Here is a 22,266-nt window from a genome sequence, read left to right on the forward strand (position 1 = left end):
ACAAATGCAAAGGATACAATGAATGATCACCTAGAGTTTCTGGAAATAAGACACTAAGTTAGGTCCTGCTGGCTAAGAGAGTACAATGCAGCTTTTCTAGGTGACTAAGTCCCCAAAGAGGACAGTTGTTTTTTTTTTTATTAAATATATTTTATTGTCAAATTGGTTTCCATACAACACCCAGTGCTCATCCCAACAGGTGCCTTCAAAGAGGACAGTTTTATTTTTTTTTTAATTTTTTTTAACGTTTTTATTTATTTTTGAGACAGAGAGAGACAGAGCATGAATGGGAGAGAGGCAGAGACAGAGGGAGACACAGAATCGGAAGCAGGCTCCAGGCTCTGAGCCATCAGCCCAGAGCCCGACGTGGGGCTCGAACTCACGGACCGTGAGATCGTGACCTGAGCTGAAGTCGGACGCTTAACCGACTGAGCCACCCAGGCGCCCCAAAGAGGACAGTTTTAAAACAGTAGATTAACAGAAAGAGATAAGATAGTCTTTTAATTATCTTCATTTAATCATTTGTTCATTCAGTAAATAGTTACTGAGCACTAACTCTGGGCCTAACACTCTGATAGACCCTAAACTCAAGATAGAAGTGACCAGAGAGTATACTGTGAAGGAGAACATGGGAGGGGTTCTTATTTTAGATATGATAGTCATAGAATGACTCTCTGAGGAAAGTAAAACTTGAAAAATATGGATATCTAGCATTGACAGAAAAAAACAAAACAAAGAAACAACAGGGAAACAAATTTCAAACAGAGGGAACAAGAGTACACAGTCCCCCAAAGGAGAAGGAGCATAATGTACTGTGTAGTCCAAGAGCTGAGAGAAGGCCAATGTGCCTGGAATGAAGAGAGGAGAAAGAGGTAGTAGGAGATAAGACTGGACACTGACACATCACGTGCGCACCATAATTATTATAGGAGTTTCTATTTGGAAAACAAAAGAATGTGATATGGTTAAGTGAGGCACTGTGGGAACCCCACAATTGGTATTCTCTAGGAGTAGGTAGATTGTGACAGTATTAACATGTGGATCATCAGCTTGTTAAAAATGGAATGAAGAGGGTATATTCTTTAATTTGGAAGACAATGCTAAATTTAAGGTGTGTGATCACCAGTGACAATAAAAGCATAATTTAGCATTTATAAAATGCTTCACAGTTTATGAAACCTTTTCCAACATATAATTAATACATTTAATATTCACACAAGCCTTTTGGGGTTAAGTGGGGCATGTATTGCCCTATCAGTTCAACAGATGGAAAATAGGCTACATGACTTGTGCAGGATCACACATAGCTAATATATAATGGAGCCAGAACCAGAGCCAGCTCTTTAAGTCTTGTACTCTTTACTATACAAACTACACTTCTTTCTTTCTCACATCCTAACATATTGGAGGAGGAGATTAGATTTCCAAATGACCTTGGAAAATGAAAAATATCTTGAAAGTTAAAAACTGAAATCACTAGGGTAAAATACAAGCCAGAATAATTAAGAGAAAAAAAATAGCAAACTTAAATACAGGATCATCAGTGACTTGTGCATGTGACAGAAAAATGATTTCCATTGAACATGCTATCATTTTGTGATAACAACAGAAAACACATTGCCAGAATTCAAAGAAGCAGTATAATCTGTGGAGCATGGAATATTGGTTAAGGGTATAATTTCTGGAGTCAGGCTTTGTAGATGCTAGCCCTGGTTGTACACTTAGAATATTTATGACCTTAAGAAGCTTCTTAACTTCTCCGTGACTCAATGTCTTCACCTACAAAATGAGGATATAGTAATAATACCTACTGCCATAGAAGTTAAGATTTAATGAGCACTTTAGAGCTACATACATGGCTCATAACTAAATTATATGAGCTTTCTTCTACTCTTTCCCCTTTTTCCTTTTTCTCCTCCCTTATTAGATACTATAATTGAATTCCCAATACTCAAAACTCTTGAGGTCCTTTCTAGAGATTTTGGGGCAACCGCAGGATATGAGTTTTGGAGAGTATTAAAGATGGTTATTAGAGGAAAGAAATGAACATTTATTAAGTACTTAGCACTTGTTAAATATGGCATTAAGCTCTTTCACTTACCTTCTTTCATCCTCACAACAATTATTTTCAACTTTTTATTTTGAAATAATTCTAGAAATAATTCTAGACTTAGAAAATTTGCAAAACTAGTACACTCAGCTTTCCCTAATGTAACATCTTACACAGGTGAAGGTATATTGATCAAAACCAGAAAATTAACATTAGTGTGATACTGGTAACTGAACTACAGTCCTTATTCTGATTTCACCAGTTTCTTCTTAATTTCTTTTCTCTGTTCAAGAATCTAATCCAGGAAAACAAATTGCATTTGTCATGTCTCCTTTGTCTCTTCCTATCTGTGACAGTTTCTCATTCTTTTCTTGTTCATGATCTTGATCCTTTTGAAGAATATTTGTCAATCATTTTATAGAATATCCCTCAATTTGAGTTTCTCTGATATTTTCTGTTAATTAAGTTGAGGGTATGCAATTTTGCCAGAAATACCACAGAGGTGATTTGCCCTTCTCAGTGCATCATTATCAGGAATATAAATGATGTCCCATTGTCTTACTTATTTGTCTTACTTATTGTTGGTGACATTAACTTTCGTCACTGGGTTAAGGTGGTATTTGCCAGTTTATTTTTTGTAAAGTTACTATTTTATCACTGCATTTAATAAACATCTTGATGATATTTGGGGACTGTACAAAAATCTTGTTTCACCTACTAATTAAAATTTGTAATGAGTAAGTATCTTAGGGGAAATACTTTGAGACTATGCACATATCCTGATTCTCTTCAAATTTTTGCCCACTAATTCTAAGCATATTTCTTTCTTTTTTTAAATATTTATTTATATTGAGAGAGAAAGAGCAAAGGAGAGACAGAGAGAGGGAGAGAGAGAGAATCCCAAGCACTCTGCATGGTATCAGCACAGATATCAGAACTCGAACCCACAAACTGCAAGATGAGCTGGAACCAGGAATTGGACACTTAACTGTCTGAGCCACCCAGGCACCCCACTTCCCAACATCTTTTAGCATAAATATTTTCTTAGTTTTATAGATGAGGAAGTGCAGCCTCACAAAGGTTTATTTACCTACTCAAAGTACACAGATCTAGGTGTGTCACACTCTCAAGTCCTTGTAATTTCATAATTCTGTTAAGATGCTAGCGCAAGTATAAGAGAGAAGAATCTATGGGGGAGGTGGGGGTGGCTGCAGAACTAGGAATATATAACTTTGAGAAAACAAAATTGAGGTTTTAAGAAAAGTTTCCATCCTAGATTGGGCTCAACTATTGAAGCCAAAGCAGTGGCTCTTCGAGGCACAGTAAGAAATTTAGATCTGGTATTACTGACAGTGATTGCAGAGTGACAGAAGGATTTTGTATGAACCGTGGACATGGATACAATTAGAATAAAGTTTAACCATTCTGTAAAGATTTGTGTTTTATATTTGGGAAATTTATTTCAATCTTGAATTGCCAGTTTTATAAAATTTAATTTGAGACATAAGAAAGGTTTCTTTGATTAAGTTACTCAAACTCCCATAAAATATATATATCTTCCCATTGGCCAGAAGACAACTGTGGAATCTCATTCTTAATTTATTCCTTATACCACATTGAAGACCTCTATTTAAAAAACATCCACTACATACATCGGATTCTGATGATGATTGATTGATTGAATGTGGCTCTGGGCTTTGCCCCTTTATCTTTACTAAATATGAACTGTACCCAATCAAGCAAAAATCGACAGTAGTAAAACTTAAGTGTGCTAAGGAGATTGGGAGAATATATGTCAGTCATTTTAATTAATGTATACATTTATTTGAGAGAGTGAAAATGTCATTATGTGGCCTTTGTTTTTCTTTTTTTAGTCCTTTCAGCTGTTACTAGTCATTTCTGATAGTCTTTCCCTAAAACTGAGGGAATTCCTTTTCTCAGATATCAGAGTTCAGGCTTAGTTTTGTTCTAAAATAAGCAACCCAAAGTGAAACAGTCAGCATGTTTGAAAGGTCAGCAGCATTGTCTTACCATACGTGGCTATTCTTTTCAAAAACAGCAGTGGTCCGGAATCGTCATGTTAGGTGCAGTAGAAGCTTGGATTCATGTATTATCTGGAATTTCTTAAGTATGCAGTGAACAAACAACATCGAATATTTCACTAAAGATTTTCATACCTTTAAAAATGTCATAGTTGCTGATGTTCTTTGTAACCATTATGACTTGTCTACCTTGATTACCTAAATTTTTCTGTGCTGTATATTCTAATTCACTTCCTTGATACCAGTCATATATTTCTCCTCTAGTATGTGTTTCTCTCTCCATAACTGTTTGAAACTACACACGAGAGAGTACCAAAAAGGCCAAACCATGCATGGTTTAGAGGGCCACTGAATTCAGACATGGATTTTTTAATTATTTTAAAATTGCTGAAAACATGATTCCAAGAATCCTACTGATAATAGCTCAAGAGTTAGATTTCAAATCAGAACAGTTAAGATGTAAAACTTCATGGCCTATGTGATGTGAAAAATAGCATCAGTTTTCTAGAATTAATTTGTTATTTTTTTAACTTTATCTTCTTTAAATAAAATTAAGTCTGTAGGAAATAGCATCTCTTTCATTTTTCTTTGAAAATTTTGGCATTTTAGCAACATTATTTCCAGAGTCAGCATAATTCTGTAAACCTCTAAAATAATTCAATATTCCTTTTTTATTTTTTACAAATCTCTCTTTAACTGGAAATTTGAATATTGGCTATTTGCTGCTATTAAGAAATTATTAATTTAAAAAAATATACTAGTATGTGGTTATGTTTAAACCATTACCTCTCAGGGATACATAATAAAACATTTATGGATAACATTATTTTGTATCTGGGATTTGCTTGAGAATAATATGAAAGGCAAGTGGGTAAAACTATAGATAAAAATTATCACAAATTTAAAATTGTTGGGGCCACCTGGGTGGCTAGGTTGTTTAAGGGGCTGACTCTTGATTTCAGCTCAGGTCGTGATCTCACAGTTTGTAGAATTGGGCCTAGCATCAGCTTGGGATTCTCTCTCTCCTTCTCTCTCTCTGCCCCTCCCCTGCTCATGGTCACACTCTTTCTTTCTTTCAAAATAAATGAATAAACTTTTTAAAAAAATAAATAAAATGTTTTCAACTTGATGGTGGGTTCCTTGGAGGTTATTGTACTATTCTATTTACTTTTGTATGTAGTTAAAATTCTTATAGTAGGGGTACATATCTCTCCTATTTTGAGCATGAGAAGCTAAATCCTTAAACTACTAGTAAGTTTTGCTTTATTGTACTGGTTATGAGAACTTTTTCCTCTTCTCTATTAATAGACTGAAGACATTAAAGAAATAGCCAAAAAGACACAAGCTCTGCCAAAGGTGAATCCGAAGAGGCAGCGAATCGTGATTTTCACCCAAGGAAGAGAGGATACTATAATGGCTACAGGTACATGTGGAAATTGTATGAGAAACCCAGTATTATGAAGATTAATTGTAACAAAATTCTATATTCTTGATATTATAATTTATTTGAAAATAGCATACTTTCTTTTCTGTTTTTTTACCACCTTCATGCATTTCACTGACCCCATCCCCACCCCTGCCTTTGGCAAACACCTATCTGTTCTCTGTATTTATGAGTTCAGTTTTGGGGTTTTTTTATTTTTTGTTTGTTTCTTTGTTTTAGATTCCACATACAAGTGAGATCATACAGTATTTTCTTTCTTTCTCTGAGTGATTTCACTTTGTATAATGCCCTCAAGGTTCATTCATATTGTTTAAATGGCAGGATTTTCTTCTCTTTTTTTTATGGCTGACTGATATTCCATTGTGTCTGTGTCCATTGGATACTTAGCTATTGTCTTAGCTATTATAAATAGTGCTGCAATGAACATGGGGGCATAGATTTCTTTTTGAGTTAGTGTTTTTGTTTCTTTTGGATAAATACCCAGAAATGGAATTGCAGATCATATGGTAGTTCTATTTTTAATTTTTTGAGGAACGTTCATACTGTTTTTCTATAGCGACTGCACCAATTTACAGTCCCACCAACAGTACATAAGTGTTTCTTTTTCTCCGTGTCCTCACCAACATTTATTTCTTATCTTTTTGATAATAGGCATCCTAACAGCTGTGAGGTGATATCTCATTGTGGTTTTGATTTGCATTTCCCTGATGATTGCTGATGTTGAGCATCTTTTTGTGTACCTGTTGACCATCCATAATAATGATCTAGTTTCATTCTTTTGCATGTGGCTGTACAATTTTCCCAGCACCATCTATTGAAGACTGTCCCTTCCCCATTGTATATTTTTTACTTTTTTGTCATAAATTAATCATTTAGGGATGGGTTTATTTCTGGACTCTCTGTTATGTTCCATTGATACATGTGTCTGTCTGTTTTTATGTAAGTACCATACTGATTTGATTACTAGATCTAATATAGTTTGAAATCAGGAAGTGTGATGCCTCCAGCCTTGTTCTTCTTTCTCAAGATTGCTTTGACTATATAGGGTCTTATGTATTTCTTTTGATGGTTAGTTGGTTGGGGTTCTTTTTTACTATTTTTACCCTCCCCTCCCCCCGCCCAGACTCTTTTTGTGGTTCTGTATAAATTTTAAGGTTGTTTGTTCTATTTCTGTGAAAATGTACCTTTTGTAGTGTTTTTATTTTAATTTATTTTAAGTTTACTTATTTATTTTGAGAGAGAGAGAAAGCAGGAGAGGGGCAGAGAAAGAGAGGGAGAGAGAGAATCTCAAGCAGGCTCTACACCATCAGCATGGAGCATATGCGGGGCTTGAACTCACAAACTGTAATATCATAACCTGAGCCGAAGTTGGACACTTAACCTACTGAGCCACCCAGATGCCTCTGTTCTTATTTTAATAAGTAAACCTACCTTCTATCTCAGTAGAAAAGATTTCATTTTCAAGAAGGTAATTTATTAAAATTCAGTTGAGTAAATCCACTTTGATTTAGTTTATTTACTTTAATATTTTGGGAATATTGTCAGTCTAATCATGTCTTTCCTAAAAAAAAAGTTTTACTTAGTAAATTCCTGTGCTTGCTTAAATGAATTTATCCAATTATGAACAAATAAAATCCACAGATAAGTTACTTCCTCAGTTTTAAACTTCAAGAAGAAAACCTCACTTATCTTACAGATATAGGAGTTTCATCTAGTAAACAAATATTTTATTGGTTAAAATGATTAATATCATCAGTGTGATGAAAACTATTCAAGCCAAATATAAACCTGTTAATTCTGTGTGAACCAGTAAGATTAAAACTTGTCAGTTAACTAATAATTATTATAAACAGTAGCAATTATTACCTTTGTGTTTTTTCAATATACTGCTAAACAGAAATTCAAGATATAAGCCTTAAACATCTAACTAGGAAATAAAATTAATACACATAAAAATGTAAATACAAAGAAGTAAAATTATACTTATTCATTATTGGTACAGATTATATGGGTTGTATTGACTCAGAAAGGAGACTGATCAATAAAGCCAAAAGAAAGATGTTATAGTGAATTTTTCTTGAATTTAATATTTAAGCCTGAAAAGGGTCAAAAAAAGAAATGAGTGTCAATTTTGGGTAAGAAGAGGCCTTAGAATTAATTCATTCCAACTTTCTTACTTTAGAATTGTCAAAAACAAGAGTCAAATGCTTACTTAAAAAATATTTATTTCAGGAGTGCCTGGGTGGCTTAGTCAGTTGAGCATCCAACTCTGATCTCGGCTCAGGTCATGATCTCACAGTTCATGAGTTCAAGACCCACGTGGAGGTTTGTGCTGACAGTACGGAGCCTGCTCGGGATTCTGTCTCACTCTCTCTGCTCCTCCCCTGTTCACACATGCTCTTTCTCTAAAATAAATAAATAAACAAACAAACTTAAAAAATATATTTATTTCAAAATAATCCAGTGAGTGACAAATAGTGGAGTTATAAATGAAATGGTGATGGGTATATGTGGGGTGGTCATTATGTTATTACTTCCACTTGTGTATATATTTACAATTTTTCCGTGATTAAAAGTATAAAAAAACAGAAAGACAGAAAAATAAAAACTAATTTTCAATCAAGATCAGAGATACTAAGTAATTTTCCTAAGATACATTGATATCCTTGCTAAGCCTTGAATTCTAGGAAGGATTTAAAGCAAGGAGAGCAATCTAGTCATATGAGTGAAGAGGACCATATGAGCAAAGGCATCAGGTACCATATAATCTTTAATTGTTGTGACAGAAAAAGCCATGCTGTTAATTTGTGCAAGAGAGAAAAGAAATAAATCATGAAAAGATATCCCTGCATTGATAATAACTATCTGGATTGTCTTCATGTAGTAGGTGGCCTGTTCCTGTCTTAGCAATGAACACTGCTTGGAAAAGTGAAAAACATGGAGACTTCTTATCTTACAGGACTGTAGTACTGCCTTCAGATTCATAAAATGCTACTTGGTTGCTCTTTCTGGAGACATTTATTTTAAGGCTTTATATATTCTAGATATACATAGTGTACAAATGTCTTCCTCATTGTGAATTTATACAATTTCCCCAAAACTGAAATCTTTAAAATTAGTCCCCCCCTTCCTGTGACTCAATTTCTTTGTCAACTCATTTTGTTCTTTATGAAATCTATTAAACCATTCTTAGGAATACTTACTGGCAAGAATGTATTTGAGGAAAGACATTGGCTAATCTTTACTCTTCATACTATATGAAAATGAACTTAAATTAGAGGATGCACTATATCTGCAATGCATGATAAATACAAGATGGATAGAGAATCTGTTCAGCGGTGTCAGCTACAAAAGCAAACATGATAAATGTTAATGCAGTTTTGAGCCCTGGGATAAGCTATTCAGTGCACAAGCATAGCTGAATCTCTTTGCTATGTTGTTATTCATGGCAGCCAAATAAATGTCAATAATAAAAGAGAATTAAAGATTTTCATTTCCCAGAGGCAATCCTCTAATACGGCTTGATCTTTCATTTCATTTGTAATTCGTTCTCATGTCAGGATGCAATCATTCGCCAGGCTCTGGGTGTCATGTTAAGTCATTTAATAATGATTAAGAACATAAAAATGCTTGGCCTGTGGGGCAATTCACAGAAGAGATGCCAATTTGTTATTGTTTTTCCTCCTTTGCTTTTGAATATGGATCAGCTTTTTCCCACCTCCTAGCATTAAAATACTAATGGAGAATGGGGAGGGAAAGTATCCCTTAATTTACCATAAGTGACATTCCAGAATGGCACAAGGCAGTGCTAACACACTTATTAAAACACTAATTAGGAATCATTGTTCCTTAAACCTCACAATGTGGAGTATTTTTAAATGATCACTGCTAAGTTTGTGTCATTTAGCAATAATGTAACAAAGTCAGTTTTCTTGGTATTTAATTCTAGAGACGTTTCTCCTTTTGAGATATATATGGTGTCTATAAGCCACTTTCTGTTATTTTATACATGTAGTTCTTTGAATTCCTCTTTGCTAAATTGTCTGTGAATCTAAAGTCTTTAACATCCTGTTTAGTCACCTCTATTTCAGTTGAGTCTCCATTTTGTATATCCATCTGCCGAGAAGTTTTGTCACATATCAACCATTGTATCATTGCTTGCAGGCTAATTGAGTTCCAACCTTTTTTGGGGAAGTGCTGGGGTGGGGGTGGCAGGGAGCACTGGAAAGTAATAAGAGTAAGAAGCCAGGAATGACAGGCAGGAAAGAATATATGATTCTATACACTTTGAATCTTTTAATAAATGTTGAATGAACCTGTTAGGTAGCACAAGAGTCAGGTCAAGGAAGTCATTCCTGTGTCTATAAACTGTAGAAAAACTAAGACTATAGATTTTTATTTCCTACTGGACAGCAATTACTAATGAGATCTTCATATATCAATACCTTATTATATTAACAATTGTAGTAAAAATGAATATTTTATATACATGCATATATACAGAATACATACACATATACAGACATATATGTCTTTATAGAAAGTTTATATTTCTCCAGGTTTCTGTACTACATATATCACTAAAAGTTGGAAAAAGCAATAGGATTTTTATTCTAAATTGAAAATAATGCATTTCACACTTTTGCTCTTATGTGACACAATGAAATAGGTCCACTCCAGAATAAATTGTAGACTTTTCTGAATACTTTCAGAATTCTTTCTGGTATGTTTGAATTTTGATTTTTGCCAAACGGAAGAAAATAGATTAGGTCAAAAGTTTCATGTGGAAGACAGGGGCTACCATGTCAGAATCACCTGGTGGGCTTTTGATAAATATAGCCCTGCCTTCATAGAAGTATGTTCACTTCAACTTGATACATCCCTATGAAGAGTAGTAGAATATACATCCTTGAGAAGATGTATGAGAATGGGGTTTGTAGAGTGTGAGGGAAGTGGAGTATAGGGTTGTGTATTGTTGTAAAGATCCTTTAGGTAATACAGCAATGCTGTCTGTCCTTCATCTCTCACTTTGAAACCTTTGGATTAGGTGATCTGATAATGTTGCCCAAGTTTATGATTTTGTAGGATGATAGAAACAGAACCTTTTAGTAGCTAAACATCTAGTATTTGAATAAGTCAAGCCTTGGTGAATGCTTCTTTCTCTTGATAATTCACAAAGTGTCATGTACTCATCTACTATTACTAACAATCTACATATATTATTTTAAATAACCAAATTCATTTGATTAGTTTATAATTTAAGGTAGTCTCATCATAGTGCCCTTTGTCATTTCCTTATAAGTAAGTGAGGTTACTGAAGCTGCTTGTCTTCATGTTCCTGAGACCTTAAAGAAGCTTGTCACCCCATTTGCTAGTTAAGTTTTCATGTTCTTTAAAAATACTCAGTGCTATACATTATAAGAAAAGGTCAATGTGTTTTACAATTCTTGTAGACATAAAGTACAGAAAGTGTGCAATAGAAAATGCAGACTCTAAAGAAAACAACTTTAGCAGCTGGAAGAATAATAATGTCAACACATCATCACAACTCCTACTCCTACAAAATATTGTCATAAATCATTTTGGAAATGTTATCTATACTACAGCCAAACCAGTTTTAAATGATGATCTTGTTGGCATACATTGCTGATGTTGTGAATAGAACAAATTAAGTGGCATTCTTTCAGAGTGTCTATACATGATATTCATGAAAAAAAGTTCTTTATTTTTAAGAATATCCTTTTTTGAGCAATATATTACTTTTTGACAACATAAGATGCTCTAATTTCTTGTATTTTCCCTGGTTCCGTCCTGGAATCAACTACTTTTTCAAGTATCCCTCTTTTCTTTAATTAGCAAATGATATTTAGAAACCCAGATCTGGATGCAAGATATGCTCATTGCTAATTGAGAATCATTGCTTTGGGACCCTTTTAGCAAATAGATTGGCAATATATGTATGTGTATTAACTCATGCATACATATCCTTCTATATTTATTTCTATATCTATTTATCTACTTAAATTACATGGTTTGAACCTGCTGGTAACTTTGATTCCAGTCTAACAACAGAATTCATTCTAGCCTTCACCCTTTCATTCCTTTTAACTTCCTCTGACATTGGAAGTTCTGGCTCTCATTATCCAAAATATATTTACTTATTGTTCCATCCTAAAGTACTTTCAAATTACCCATACCCTTGTGAGAAAAGAACATATTTACTTCCTAAAGTGTTTGTTTACAGTTCTTTTTATCTGTAGCCCTCTACAGTCTAGTCAAAATACTGTTATCCAAAGTCACTTTGGGTTAGTTCTTTTATTCCATCTACTTCAATGTGGTTACATTACTTATTTGTAATACAGTTAGGTTTATTTCTAAGAGTTTGTATTCCATCTTGGTTTCCTTTCATATCTAGGCTGGTTTTTTTAATAAGTACAATTCATTCCTCATGGTGTCAAGGTTCTGTGTGCTTTGACAAATGCATACGATCATGCAACCACTTCTATGGTTATAATACAGAAGAGTTCCATTTTTCACTTCTAGTTTTCTAAAGTGGTGTTACCAATTTATATGCCCACCACCAGTATATAGAATGGCTTTTATTTTTCTATATTTTCATCAGTATATTCTACTGTCCATTTTTTATTTTAGCCATTCTGGTGAGTATGCTCTAGTTTCTCATTGTGTTTTTTATTGGAATTTCCTTAATTTAGTGAGGTGGGGCACCTCTTCGTTTGCTTATTAGTATTTAGATATCTTCTTTTGTAAAGTTGCTATTGGAGTCTTTCGCCCACATTAGATTGTCTTATTGATTTATAATTCCTTTTGCAGTCTGCATACAAGTCTTTTGTTAGATAAATGTATTGTAAATATATTCTCCCACTTTGTGACTTGCCTTTTCATTCTCTTCATGGTATCTTTTGATAAGTAAAGCTCTTAATTTTAATTTAGTCCAGTTAATAATGTTTTCCCCTTATGGGTAGTATTTTTCATATTCTTTTAAAGAAAATCTTTGTGTATCCCTAGCTCATTTTTATTTGTTACTCTTTATTTGTCACAGTCTGTCTAGAATTAGAATTAATTTTTATATATGATATGGGTTAGAGGAAAAATTCATGTCTTTTGCCTATATGAATAACCAGTTCGCCCACCATCATTTATTAAAAGAAACATCCTTTCCCTTACTGCAATAAATTAACACCTTTGTCACATTTCATATTACCTGATATCTGTGAGTCTTCTTCTAGACTATTCTATTCCATTGTTTTCTTTATCCTTGTAACCAGTTTACACTGTCTTGATTACTTATAATTAGTCTTTTTATTTCATAATGTCAGAATTCCAACTTTGTTCTTCAAGCTTGTCCTGGTGTTTCTTGACCCTTTGCATTTCCACACAAATTTTAGAATCAAATTGTTAACCCCCTGAACTTTTTAATTCTTACTAGAATTTTTTTGAATTGAATTATATATTGGATCTAGAAATCAATTTGGAAAGAATTAACATATTTACAATATTGTGTTTTCTAATCCGTAAGAGTATCTGTCTCTATTAATTTAGGTGGTCTTTAATTTTTCTCAAACTGTTAGTTTTTTCTGTGTAATGGTCTCACATATATAACTTTTATAAGATACCTAGATTTTATAAGATTCCTATTATTTGTTTTTTGTATTTTTTTTAAGTAAGCTCTACACTCAACATGGGGCTTGAACTCACAACCCCAAGATCAAGAGTCACATGCTCTCCTGATTGAGCCAGCCTGGCACCCCTCTTATTATTTTTGATGCTATCCTTTTTTTTAATTAATTCTGAGCTGAGATCAAGTGTAAAAACACTCATAATTATAGAAGTCAGTAGTAAAACCTTTTCATCATTGCTGAGAACTGACTAGTCTTTCATACACACACATATCTACTTCCAATCTCATTCCTCCATCAATAAGTCCTCAGTTATCCACTGTCACTTTTTTTTTAAATTTACTTTGAGAGAGACAGAGACTGTGTGAGTAGGGGAAGGACAGAGAGAGAGAGAGAGAGAGAGAGAGAGAATTCTAAGCAGGCTCTGCACTGTCAGCACAGAGCCCGATGCAGAGCTCAAACTCACAAAACTGTGAGATCATGACCTGAGCCAAAACCTAGAGTAGAAAGCTTAACCAACTGAGCCACCCAGGAGCCCCTCTACTGTCATCTTTATACACACAGATGCACACATACCCTCACAACTCCAGACACAAGCCCTTATTGTTTTAAATTACTTTTGCTCCTCAGAACTACAGAGATCAGGCGCACCTGGGTGGCTCAGTAGGTTAAGCATCCAACTTTTGATTTCAGCTCAGGTAGCACAGAGCCTGCTTGGGATTCTCCCTCTCCCTCTCTCTCTGCCCTTTCCCCTCTTGCGAGCACTCTTTCTCAAACATAAATAAACTTAAAAAAAGAGAGAGAGAAATACAGAGATCACGCATCAGAGACACTGGAAAGTCTTCTGATGCTTCGATTTATCTATTCTCATCATTGATCCATTTCGGTAAAGAGCAGATCTCGGAATGATGGTATCCATTTGTAAATGGCATCTTTTTAGATTTCAGTTTCTGTTTGTGTTTTACTGGTATATAAATTTTTTATAATGACATTGTTTTCATTTATTAATTGTAATAATAAGTCTGTTGATTCTTTTGGATTTTCTATGTATATAATGATATCATTTGTGAATAATGACAATTTCACTTCTTTCCCAATCTTGGTATTTATTTTATTAATTTTTCTTACTGCACTATCAGCACAGTGAAGCACAATGAATATGAGTACAGTTGAAATGGTTGTAGTGAGTACCTTTGTCTTATTCCAGTCTCCTGTGGGAAGCCTTCAGTATTTCATCAAAAAGGATGCAGTTTGTGGTAGTCTCTTTACAAATACTCTTTAACAGATTAAGGAAGTTTCCTTTCATTAATAGTTTGCAAAGAATTTTGTTTTTGATGATGGTAAGATATTTTTAGTCATGAAAGGATGTTGAATTTTATCAAATAACTTTTCTGCATCTCTTAAACATTACTGTATAATTTTTCTTCCCCTCCCTCCCCCCCTTTTTAATGTGTGAATCACAGCTTGATTTTGGAATGGTAAACCATCTTTGCATTCTTGGGATAATCCCGTCATGGTGTTCCTTTAATATATCATCAGATTTGATCTGATTATATTTTTCTTAGATTTTTGCAATGTTGTTATGAAAGAGTTTGTTTCATATTTTCCTTTCTTGTAACATCATTGCTAGTTTAGGTATGAACATTATGATGACCTTATTAAGTGAATTAGGAAGTACCCTTTTTCTGTTCTGGGAGAGTTTTATAAGCTTGAGGTTGTTTTTATGTAAAAATTTAAACAAGCTCACCCATCAAAATATCAGGGAATATCAAGAGAATAGTTCATTGGATGGTTTTTCATTACAGATTCTTTTAATTGAATAGGAATGTTCATTTTTTTCTTTTTCTTTCTATGTCAGGTTTTTAAAAAAAAAATTTTTTTAATGTTTTTATTTATTTTTGAGAGAGAGACAGGGCATGAGTGGGAGAGTGGCAGAGAGAGAGGGAGACACAGAATCTGAAACAGGCTCCGGGCTCTGAGTTGTCAGGACAGAGCCCCATGCAGGGCTCAAACTTGTTCAACGCAAGATCATGATCTGAGCCAAAGTCAGACGCTTAACAGACTGAGGCACCCAGTCGTCCTATGTTAGTTTGGTAAAGTTGTGTTTTTCTTGGAATTTGTCTCTTTCATCCAACATAAAATTATTTATAATATTCTCTCATCTTCTTAAATACCGGCAGATCTATAGTGATATTCCCTTTTTAATTCTTAATCTTGGAATTAAATTTATGCTCTTTCTCTTTTCCTTGATCACTCTCCCTAGAAGTTTATTTTAATTTTAATTTTCAAAGAAGTAAATGCCTAGATGATGTTAGATTATCAAGAGATTTATTGAAGGAAACACCTGTAAGGCAAGATAAGTTATGGGCCAGAGGAAGCAGGGAGACCTGTCAAATTGTGGTACAGGTCTGACCCCTGTGTTGCAGTGAAGGAAGGTTGGGCAGGAAGAGGCATAGATTACAATATGGTTAAGTTTTGACAAGGCCAGAGAGGAGTCCTCAAGCCAAAGTTGCCCCATAAGCAAAGTTGCCCAAAGGAGTCCCACATATCTCCAGAATAGGTCTCCATACTGTTTCAGTTGTGCTCCTGGCGAATGTGGCCTCAGTATGAATGCAGTGGTGAATTTCAGAGCATAGCTCCACCTGGCACATCGGAGAGGCAAATTTTCATGGCCATGACAAGGTTTATCAATTTAATAGTCTTATAAAGAACCAACTCTAGGGGTGCGTGGGTGGCTCAGTTGGTTAAACCTCCAATTTCGGCTCAGGTCATGATCTCATAGTTCATGGGTTCAAGCCCCGTGTTGAACTCTGTGCTGACAACTCAGAGCCTGGAGCCTTCTAAGGATTTTGTATTTCCCTCTGTCTCTGCCCTTCTCCTGCTCATGCTGTCTGTCTCAAAAATAAGTAAAACATTAAAAAAAATTTGTTTAATAAAAAATAACCAACTCTGCCTTTGTTGATTTTTTTCTACTGAATATTTGTTTTTTACTTTTTAAATTTTCGGATACTTTTTTCTTTCTTCTATTTTCTCCATGTTTTATTTACAAATTTTGGTATGTATTTTCATTATATTCAGTTCAAATTATTTCCCATTTCCTATTGTGATTTCTTCTTTAATCCATATGTTATTTAGGAAGTTTTGTTTAATTTTTAAATATCTAAAATATATTTGGAGATTTTCTAATTATCTTCTTGTTTCTGATTTTTAGTTTAATTCCATTGTGGTCAGACATCCAGAATGATTTTAGTTCTTCAAAATTTATTGAAATTTTGTCTTACTGCACATCATATGGTCAATTTTATCCATATTCTTTGTGCATTTGAAAACAATGTATATGCTGACATTCTTTAATATAGTCTTTGTATATACAATAAGGTCAAGTTTGGTAAGTTTGTGGTCCAGATCATTTATATTTTTATTTAGTTTTTGTCTGCTTGTTTTATCAGTTACTGAGAGACATTAATTAAAGTGTCCTGCTATGATTGAGATTTGTATCTATTATTATTATAACTATACAAGCTTTATGTTGTTTTAGTGTTTGCATGGTTTTTCCATCCCTTTACTTTCAAACTTTCTATGTTCCTAAATATAAAATTTTTTTTGTAATCAAAATGCACTTTTTATTATCTTTTAAATTCATTCTTGGGGCGCCGGGGTGGCGCAGTCGGTTAAGCGTCCGACTTCAGTCAGGTTACGATCTCGCGGTCCGGGAGTTCGAGCCCCGCGTCGGGCTCTGGGTTGATGGCTCAGAGCCTGGAGCCTGTTTCCGATTCTGTGTCTCCCTCTCTCTCTGCCCCTCGCCGGTTCATGCTCTGTCTCTCTCTGTCCCAAAAATAAATAAACGTTGAAAAAAAAAATTTTTTTTTTAAAATTAAAAAAAAAAAATTCATTCTGGCAACTTTTTAATTGGAATCTGTTGATATTTAATATAAGTTAGTCATATAATTGGATTCATATCTCACATATTACTCTTTTTTTTTTCTATTTGTCTCACAAGTTTATCTTCTTTTTTTTTCTTCTTTCCTGCTTCGTTTGGATTGATCAAGTATTTTTTATTCTCATTTCCTTTTTTATTTGCTTGGTAGTTGTATATCCTTTTGATGTTCACCCTAAAAATTACAAAATGTATGCTTGACATATTGGAGTCAAATATAAACTATAAGGCTTGCCACTTCTCATACAATGGTAGGTCCTAGAACATTTCAATTCCATTTAAGACTTCCAACCTTTTGTATTATTGTTGTCAGTCACATTAATTATTAGTGCCTTGTAGTGACAAAATACTGTTATCACTTTGTGCAATTGAATTTTACTTTTTCCATTGTTTTTCTTCTCTTCCTACATTTCCATGTTTTTATCTGAATAATTATGAATTATTTTATCATTTTTCTTTTGCCTACACAGCTTCTTTCAGTATTTCACTCTGTGCGAATTCTCTTAGTTTTTATTTGCAGATATTCTTTATTTTGCCTTTCAGTAAGTATAGAACTCTACATTGGAAATTACATTCTTTGAATCTTTAACAATGACCTATTGTCTTTGGATTCTCTTATTTTGTCAAGAAGTCACTTGTTAGTCTTATTCTTGCTTCTTTAGATATATTTCCATTTTCTCTGCTTTTTAGAATTTTTCTTTGAGTTTAACTTTTTACTTGGTTCTTGTTTTTTCTTGTATTTATCCTGCTAGGGTTTTTAGTACTTTTTGAATGTATGGTTGATGACTCTTATTAGTTGGGGAGATTTTCCAGCCATTATCTCTTTAGATACTGCATTCCTCTCCTTCCAGTTGGGACACCAGTTACACATATCTTAGCCTTTTTTTATTGTGTCCCATATGTCATTTATGATCTTTTTTGTATTTTTATCATTTTTTCTACTCCAGTTTCACATATATATTTGTGGGGTTTTTTTTGTTTTTTTGTGTGTGGGGAGGGTTTTGTTTTGTTTTGTTTTGTTTTTGGTGCAAAAAGGTGATTCTTATTAAAGCACGGGGACAGGACCCATGGACAGAAAGAGCGAGCTGCACTGGGGTTGTGAAGAATGACTGGTTATATACTGTGGACTTGGGGGAGGTAAAATCAAAAGGGAGGTTGCTAAAGAGATTTTCATATGCTAAAGACTCACAGATTACTGGAGGCCTACCTATTGTCAAGCTAAGGTTGTTTTTCCCTCTGGCAAAGCATTAACATTAAGATGTAGGGAGTTCCTGGACTTTGGGCTATTGATGGGATTGCCTTTTTCTTGTAAACTGGTGTAGACTCTTATCAGTTTAACCATTTGTTTTTTGTACTTTCTTGGGTTTTTTTGGGTAGCTGGGAGGGTCCGAGGAATATCACACATATCCCACCTGGGAAGGACGGGTGCTGGCTTGTACTTTGCCCTCAGCCTGCCTATGCTCCCTCATCATAATGCCCCTAAACAATTTTGACCCTTAAATCTTTAAGGTTGTTGAAGGTTAAAGATCTCATCTTCTGTAGCATCTTCCTGCTGAGTAAGGACATAGAGACGTCCCTGCCTATATGGGTTAATATTGGTCAGTTTGGGAAGGCATAGGGGAGTTACAAAAGGTGGAGGCAGCTAAATCCAAGGTGGGCAACATACATGAACCTCCTTGAGTTCATTAGTATCATTAGTTGGTTTGAAGTTGTAGTGATGGAGTCTTGGTACCAGGCGGAGATAAGAGGGAGAAAACAGCAAAACATAATGAGAATAAAGAAACCCCAATAAAAGTCCTTTGGGGGGCGCCTGGGTGGCGCAGTCGGTTAAGCGTCCGACTTCAGCCAGGTAACGATCTCGCGGTCCGGGAGTTCGAGCCCCGCGTCAGGCTCGGGGCTGATGGCTCAGAGCCTGGAGCCTGTTTCCGATTCTGTGTCTCCCTCTCTCTCTGCTCCTCCCCCGTTCATGCTCTGTCTCTCTCTGTCCAAAAATAAATAAATGTTGAAAAAAAAATTAAAAAAAAAAAAAAAGTCCTTTGGTATTTGACAATAATCCTCCAGTCCAGGAGTTAAACCACTCACTAAAGGACGGAGAGGGATTGTTTAAAGCACCAATTCGAGTATTCATGTCAGTTAGAAATCCGGAAATATTGTTGTGGTAATCTGGAATGTATACACAGCATTATTTTTATGAGAACACAGGAACACAGGTTCTGCCTTGTGCAGCAGTTGAAACATTTAATGCCATTTTATTTTGTAGAACTGTTCTATGCATTTGACTCTTTTTAGTATTTAGTAATGTAATGTTATTGACAGTCACTGAAGGTATTAACAGTATAACAGGTGGTGTATAGCTATCATATAGATTCTGTTCAGTAAGCAATCAAGTAATTAATAAAAGGTACTTTTATGGAAATAAGAAAAATATAGGTTAACGGTTAGAGCAAATTACAAACCCAGTGTCTGTCAGTGCTGCCAGTGAGAAGATTTTTAGATGTCAGGCTTGAAGCATCCTCAGATGGAATAGGAACAGGCAGCAGGAATCGATGGATTTTTCTGGTTTATAATTTAAATGTCTGTGGTGATCCTTTTGAATGACCCATTTTAGGAAGGAATTGTCAGTATAAATTGAGGAAAGGAGAATGAAAAAGAAAGGTACAACCATCATGAGAGGAGTTTGAGGTCTTCCACAGGTTCACAGGAATAAGAAAGACACATTAGTTTGCTTCTTGGTTTCCCCCGAAGGAGGTATGGGTTTTACTTTAGATATAGAAGCCCATGAAGAGTGCCTCTATAACTTTACTGCTGTGGGAGTACATAATATGACTAGGGGCCCTTGCATTTTGGATTAAATCCCCTGGTATATTAGAGTTTAACTCCTTTAAATAAACCAGGTCTTTTGGATTTATATGGAATGGGTTTTTAGGAACTGTCAGTTCAAATTTAGGAAGGATATGATTTGAATATTTAGAGATTTATGAATTAACCCAGCCTTAATTGAATAATTTAATAAAGCACAATAGTCTTTATCTATTGATAAGTCTACAGTGAAAAAAGACTTCTATACAATTGTTGGGGGAATCCATCCCGTTTTCCAGTTGTTTAAATAATCATATGTCCATGGGGTCCTGTTATTATTGCCACAGAATAACAAGCAAGAAGATTGTCCATACCTATGCTATGGTGACAATTTTTCTAAAGTTTACCTCAAGTTCTTCAGCTTACACAAAAAACAAACATTTAAAGACAATCAGAACTAGGATTTAGTATCCATAAAGGTGTGTTACTGAAGCATAGTTTTTCTCTCTGGAATCACCTCTGTTTTTGAGGTAGCCAAATCAAGACTAATTCATTTGTAAAACAACTACAATTTTTACCTTGGCCTAATTATTTACATAAGTACAGCAAGAACAGCTATTGGTCATATAGATCTTTTATAATTGCTTTGCTGGCACTTTTTGTAAGGAATCTCTAGATTGACTTTTAGTAGTCTCTGTAGGCCAGAAGCCAAGCCATGTCTGCAATACCTACAGATTTGGGAGAATTCCTCTTCTCCAGGTCCCCAAGATATCCTGAGGTTTCTTAAGAAGTGACATTCTTTACTCACCTGGTAAGGATGCTGGGAACTCTGTAAGCAAGGTATCAGGCCAACATTTCCAAGGGGTTTGATTGGCTCCATGTTTCATAAAGTCAACCTTAGTTCCTTAAAGCTGTATAGTCATATCTGAGTCTATGCATGTTGCTCTCAAATATGACATTCCAGTCAAAGTCTTGTTAAAATAACCAGTATTTCCAATGGTATCCTGTTACAAGGAGAATAGACTCTCATTGAACTTATGCAAGTAACTGTAATTGGCATGAAAGAAAGAACACTTGTTGAGAGTTTGTGAATTTCAGAGGGTTCAGGTAGAAGAGTTAAATGCTTTAGTTTGTTTACAGAGGAATACTTTATCCTATTATTGTATATCATGGGTATCTTAAGAGAATGTTTCCTTAATCTGGAAGGGCAAACATTAGAGAACCAGCAATACTTCAAAACAAAAGTCACAGAACTATAACCATCTTCTTCAGTTCATTTAGTCCCATGTTACTAATTCTTGTTCAATTTGAATGCAGCTTTTTAGTTCTGGAAATTTCTAGCCATTTTAGTATTAATCATAAAGATGTCAAATACCTATATTTGTCCTTAAAGCCCTTCAAGATGAAACATGTTTTGCTAAAGCATCAGAACAATTAATTATAAATGATAGAACTCAAAAATGGACATGGTTAACAATGTGATATGAGTCGTTGTGATGCAATTGACAAGGTAATCCAGTTATTTCTGTTACACAGAACACTTAAATACTTAGAATGTTAAGTGAAAACCTTATACCAGAACATATTAAAATTTTAGGAATTGCATATAATCCCTAGAATAGTTATGGCATTTACCCAAGCAGTACAGCCTAAGGTTTATCATTATTTGTTTGACAGGGCTTACAGAGTAACATAACATACCAAATAAGCAAGCCTTAATTGGTCAAAGACTTCATTACAATTTAAATCCTGGGAAGTTAAAACCTTAGAAAGTTATAAAGGACATCCTAAATAGGATTACAAATCTTATTTATTTAACCAAGGTGGCAATAGGAAATTCCAAAGGCAAATATGTAGGGTTATATAGTTGTTACCAAAACTTAGCTCCTTTGACATTGAGAAGTTTTAACCAAGAAACCAAAGACCAAATAAAAGCATAAACTTAAATATTTAAAACATAAAGCTTTGGTTTTCCTGGCAGACAAGAGAAAAAAACCTTTGCTTATTATTATTATTGTTGTTGTTGTTGTTGTTTTTATAACTTTTTTTAATGTTTATTTATTTTGAGAGAGACAGACAGAATCCAAAGCAGGCTCCAGGCTCTGAGCTGTCAGCACAGAGCCCAATGCAGGGCTCAAACCCATGAACTGTGAGACCATGACCTAAACCAAAGTCGGCCGCTTAACCAACTGAGCCACCCAGGCACCCCCATTATTATTTTTTTTTAATCAAGAGCAGAATAATCCAAGAAAACTTTGTCTTTTGAACAGAGAGAAAAGCAGAATTTTAACCTCATACCAGTGTACTTTTATTTATTTTTTATTTTTATTTTAATATGAAATTTATTGTCAAATTGG

At 34.5% G+C, this 22,266-nt stretch overlaps 1 protein-coding gene and 2 non-coding genes across 7 annotated transcripts in view; 1 reads left to right on the forward strand and 2 right to left on the reverse strand.

Moving 5' to 3' along the window:
- The window catches only part of ADK (adenosine kinase), a 524,109-nt gene that overhangs the window by 410,538 nt on the left and 91,305 nt on the right, over nt 1-22,266 (forward strand). For all 5 annotated transcript variants that reach the window (XM_025917987.2, XM_086680037.1, XM_086680040.1 and 2 more), the window contains one exon: nt 5,401-5,515. In XM_025917987.2, coding sequence (XP_025773772.1) covers nt 5,401-5,515 — 115 coding nt within the window. The remainder of the gene's footprint in view (nt 1-5,400; nt 5,516-22,266) is intronic.
- LOC112854905 (small nucleolar RNA U2-30) lies at nt 13,346-13,415 on the reverse strand. Its single transcript, XR_003222985.1, has one exon. It is a non-coding gene; the product is annotated as a small nucleolar RNA U2-30 (small nucleolar RNA).
- LOC112854906 (small nucleolar RNA U2-19) lies at nt 13,973-14,052 on the reverse strand. Its single transcript, XR_003222986.1, has one exon. It is a non-coding gene; the product is annotated as a small nucleolar RNA U2-19 (small nucleolar RNA).

Source organism: Puma concolor, chromosome D2 (genome assembly GCF_028749965.1).
Source record: "Puma concolor isolate L17-30 chromosome D2, mPumCon1.1.hap2, whole genome shotgun sequence".
In the NCBI taxonomy this organism is placed as follows: domain Eukaryota; kingdom Metazoa; phylum Chordata; class Mammalia; order Carnivora; family Felidae; genus Puma; species Puma concolor.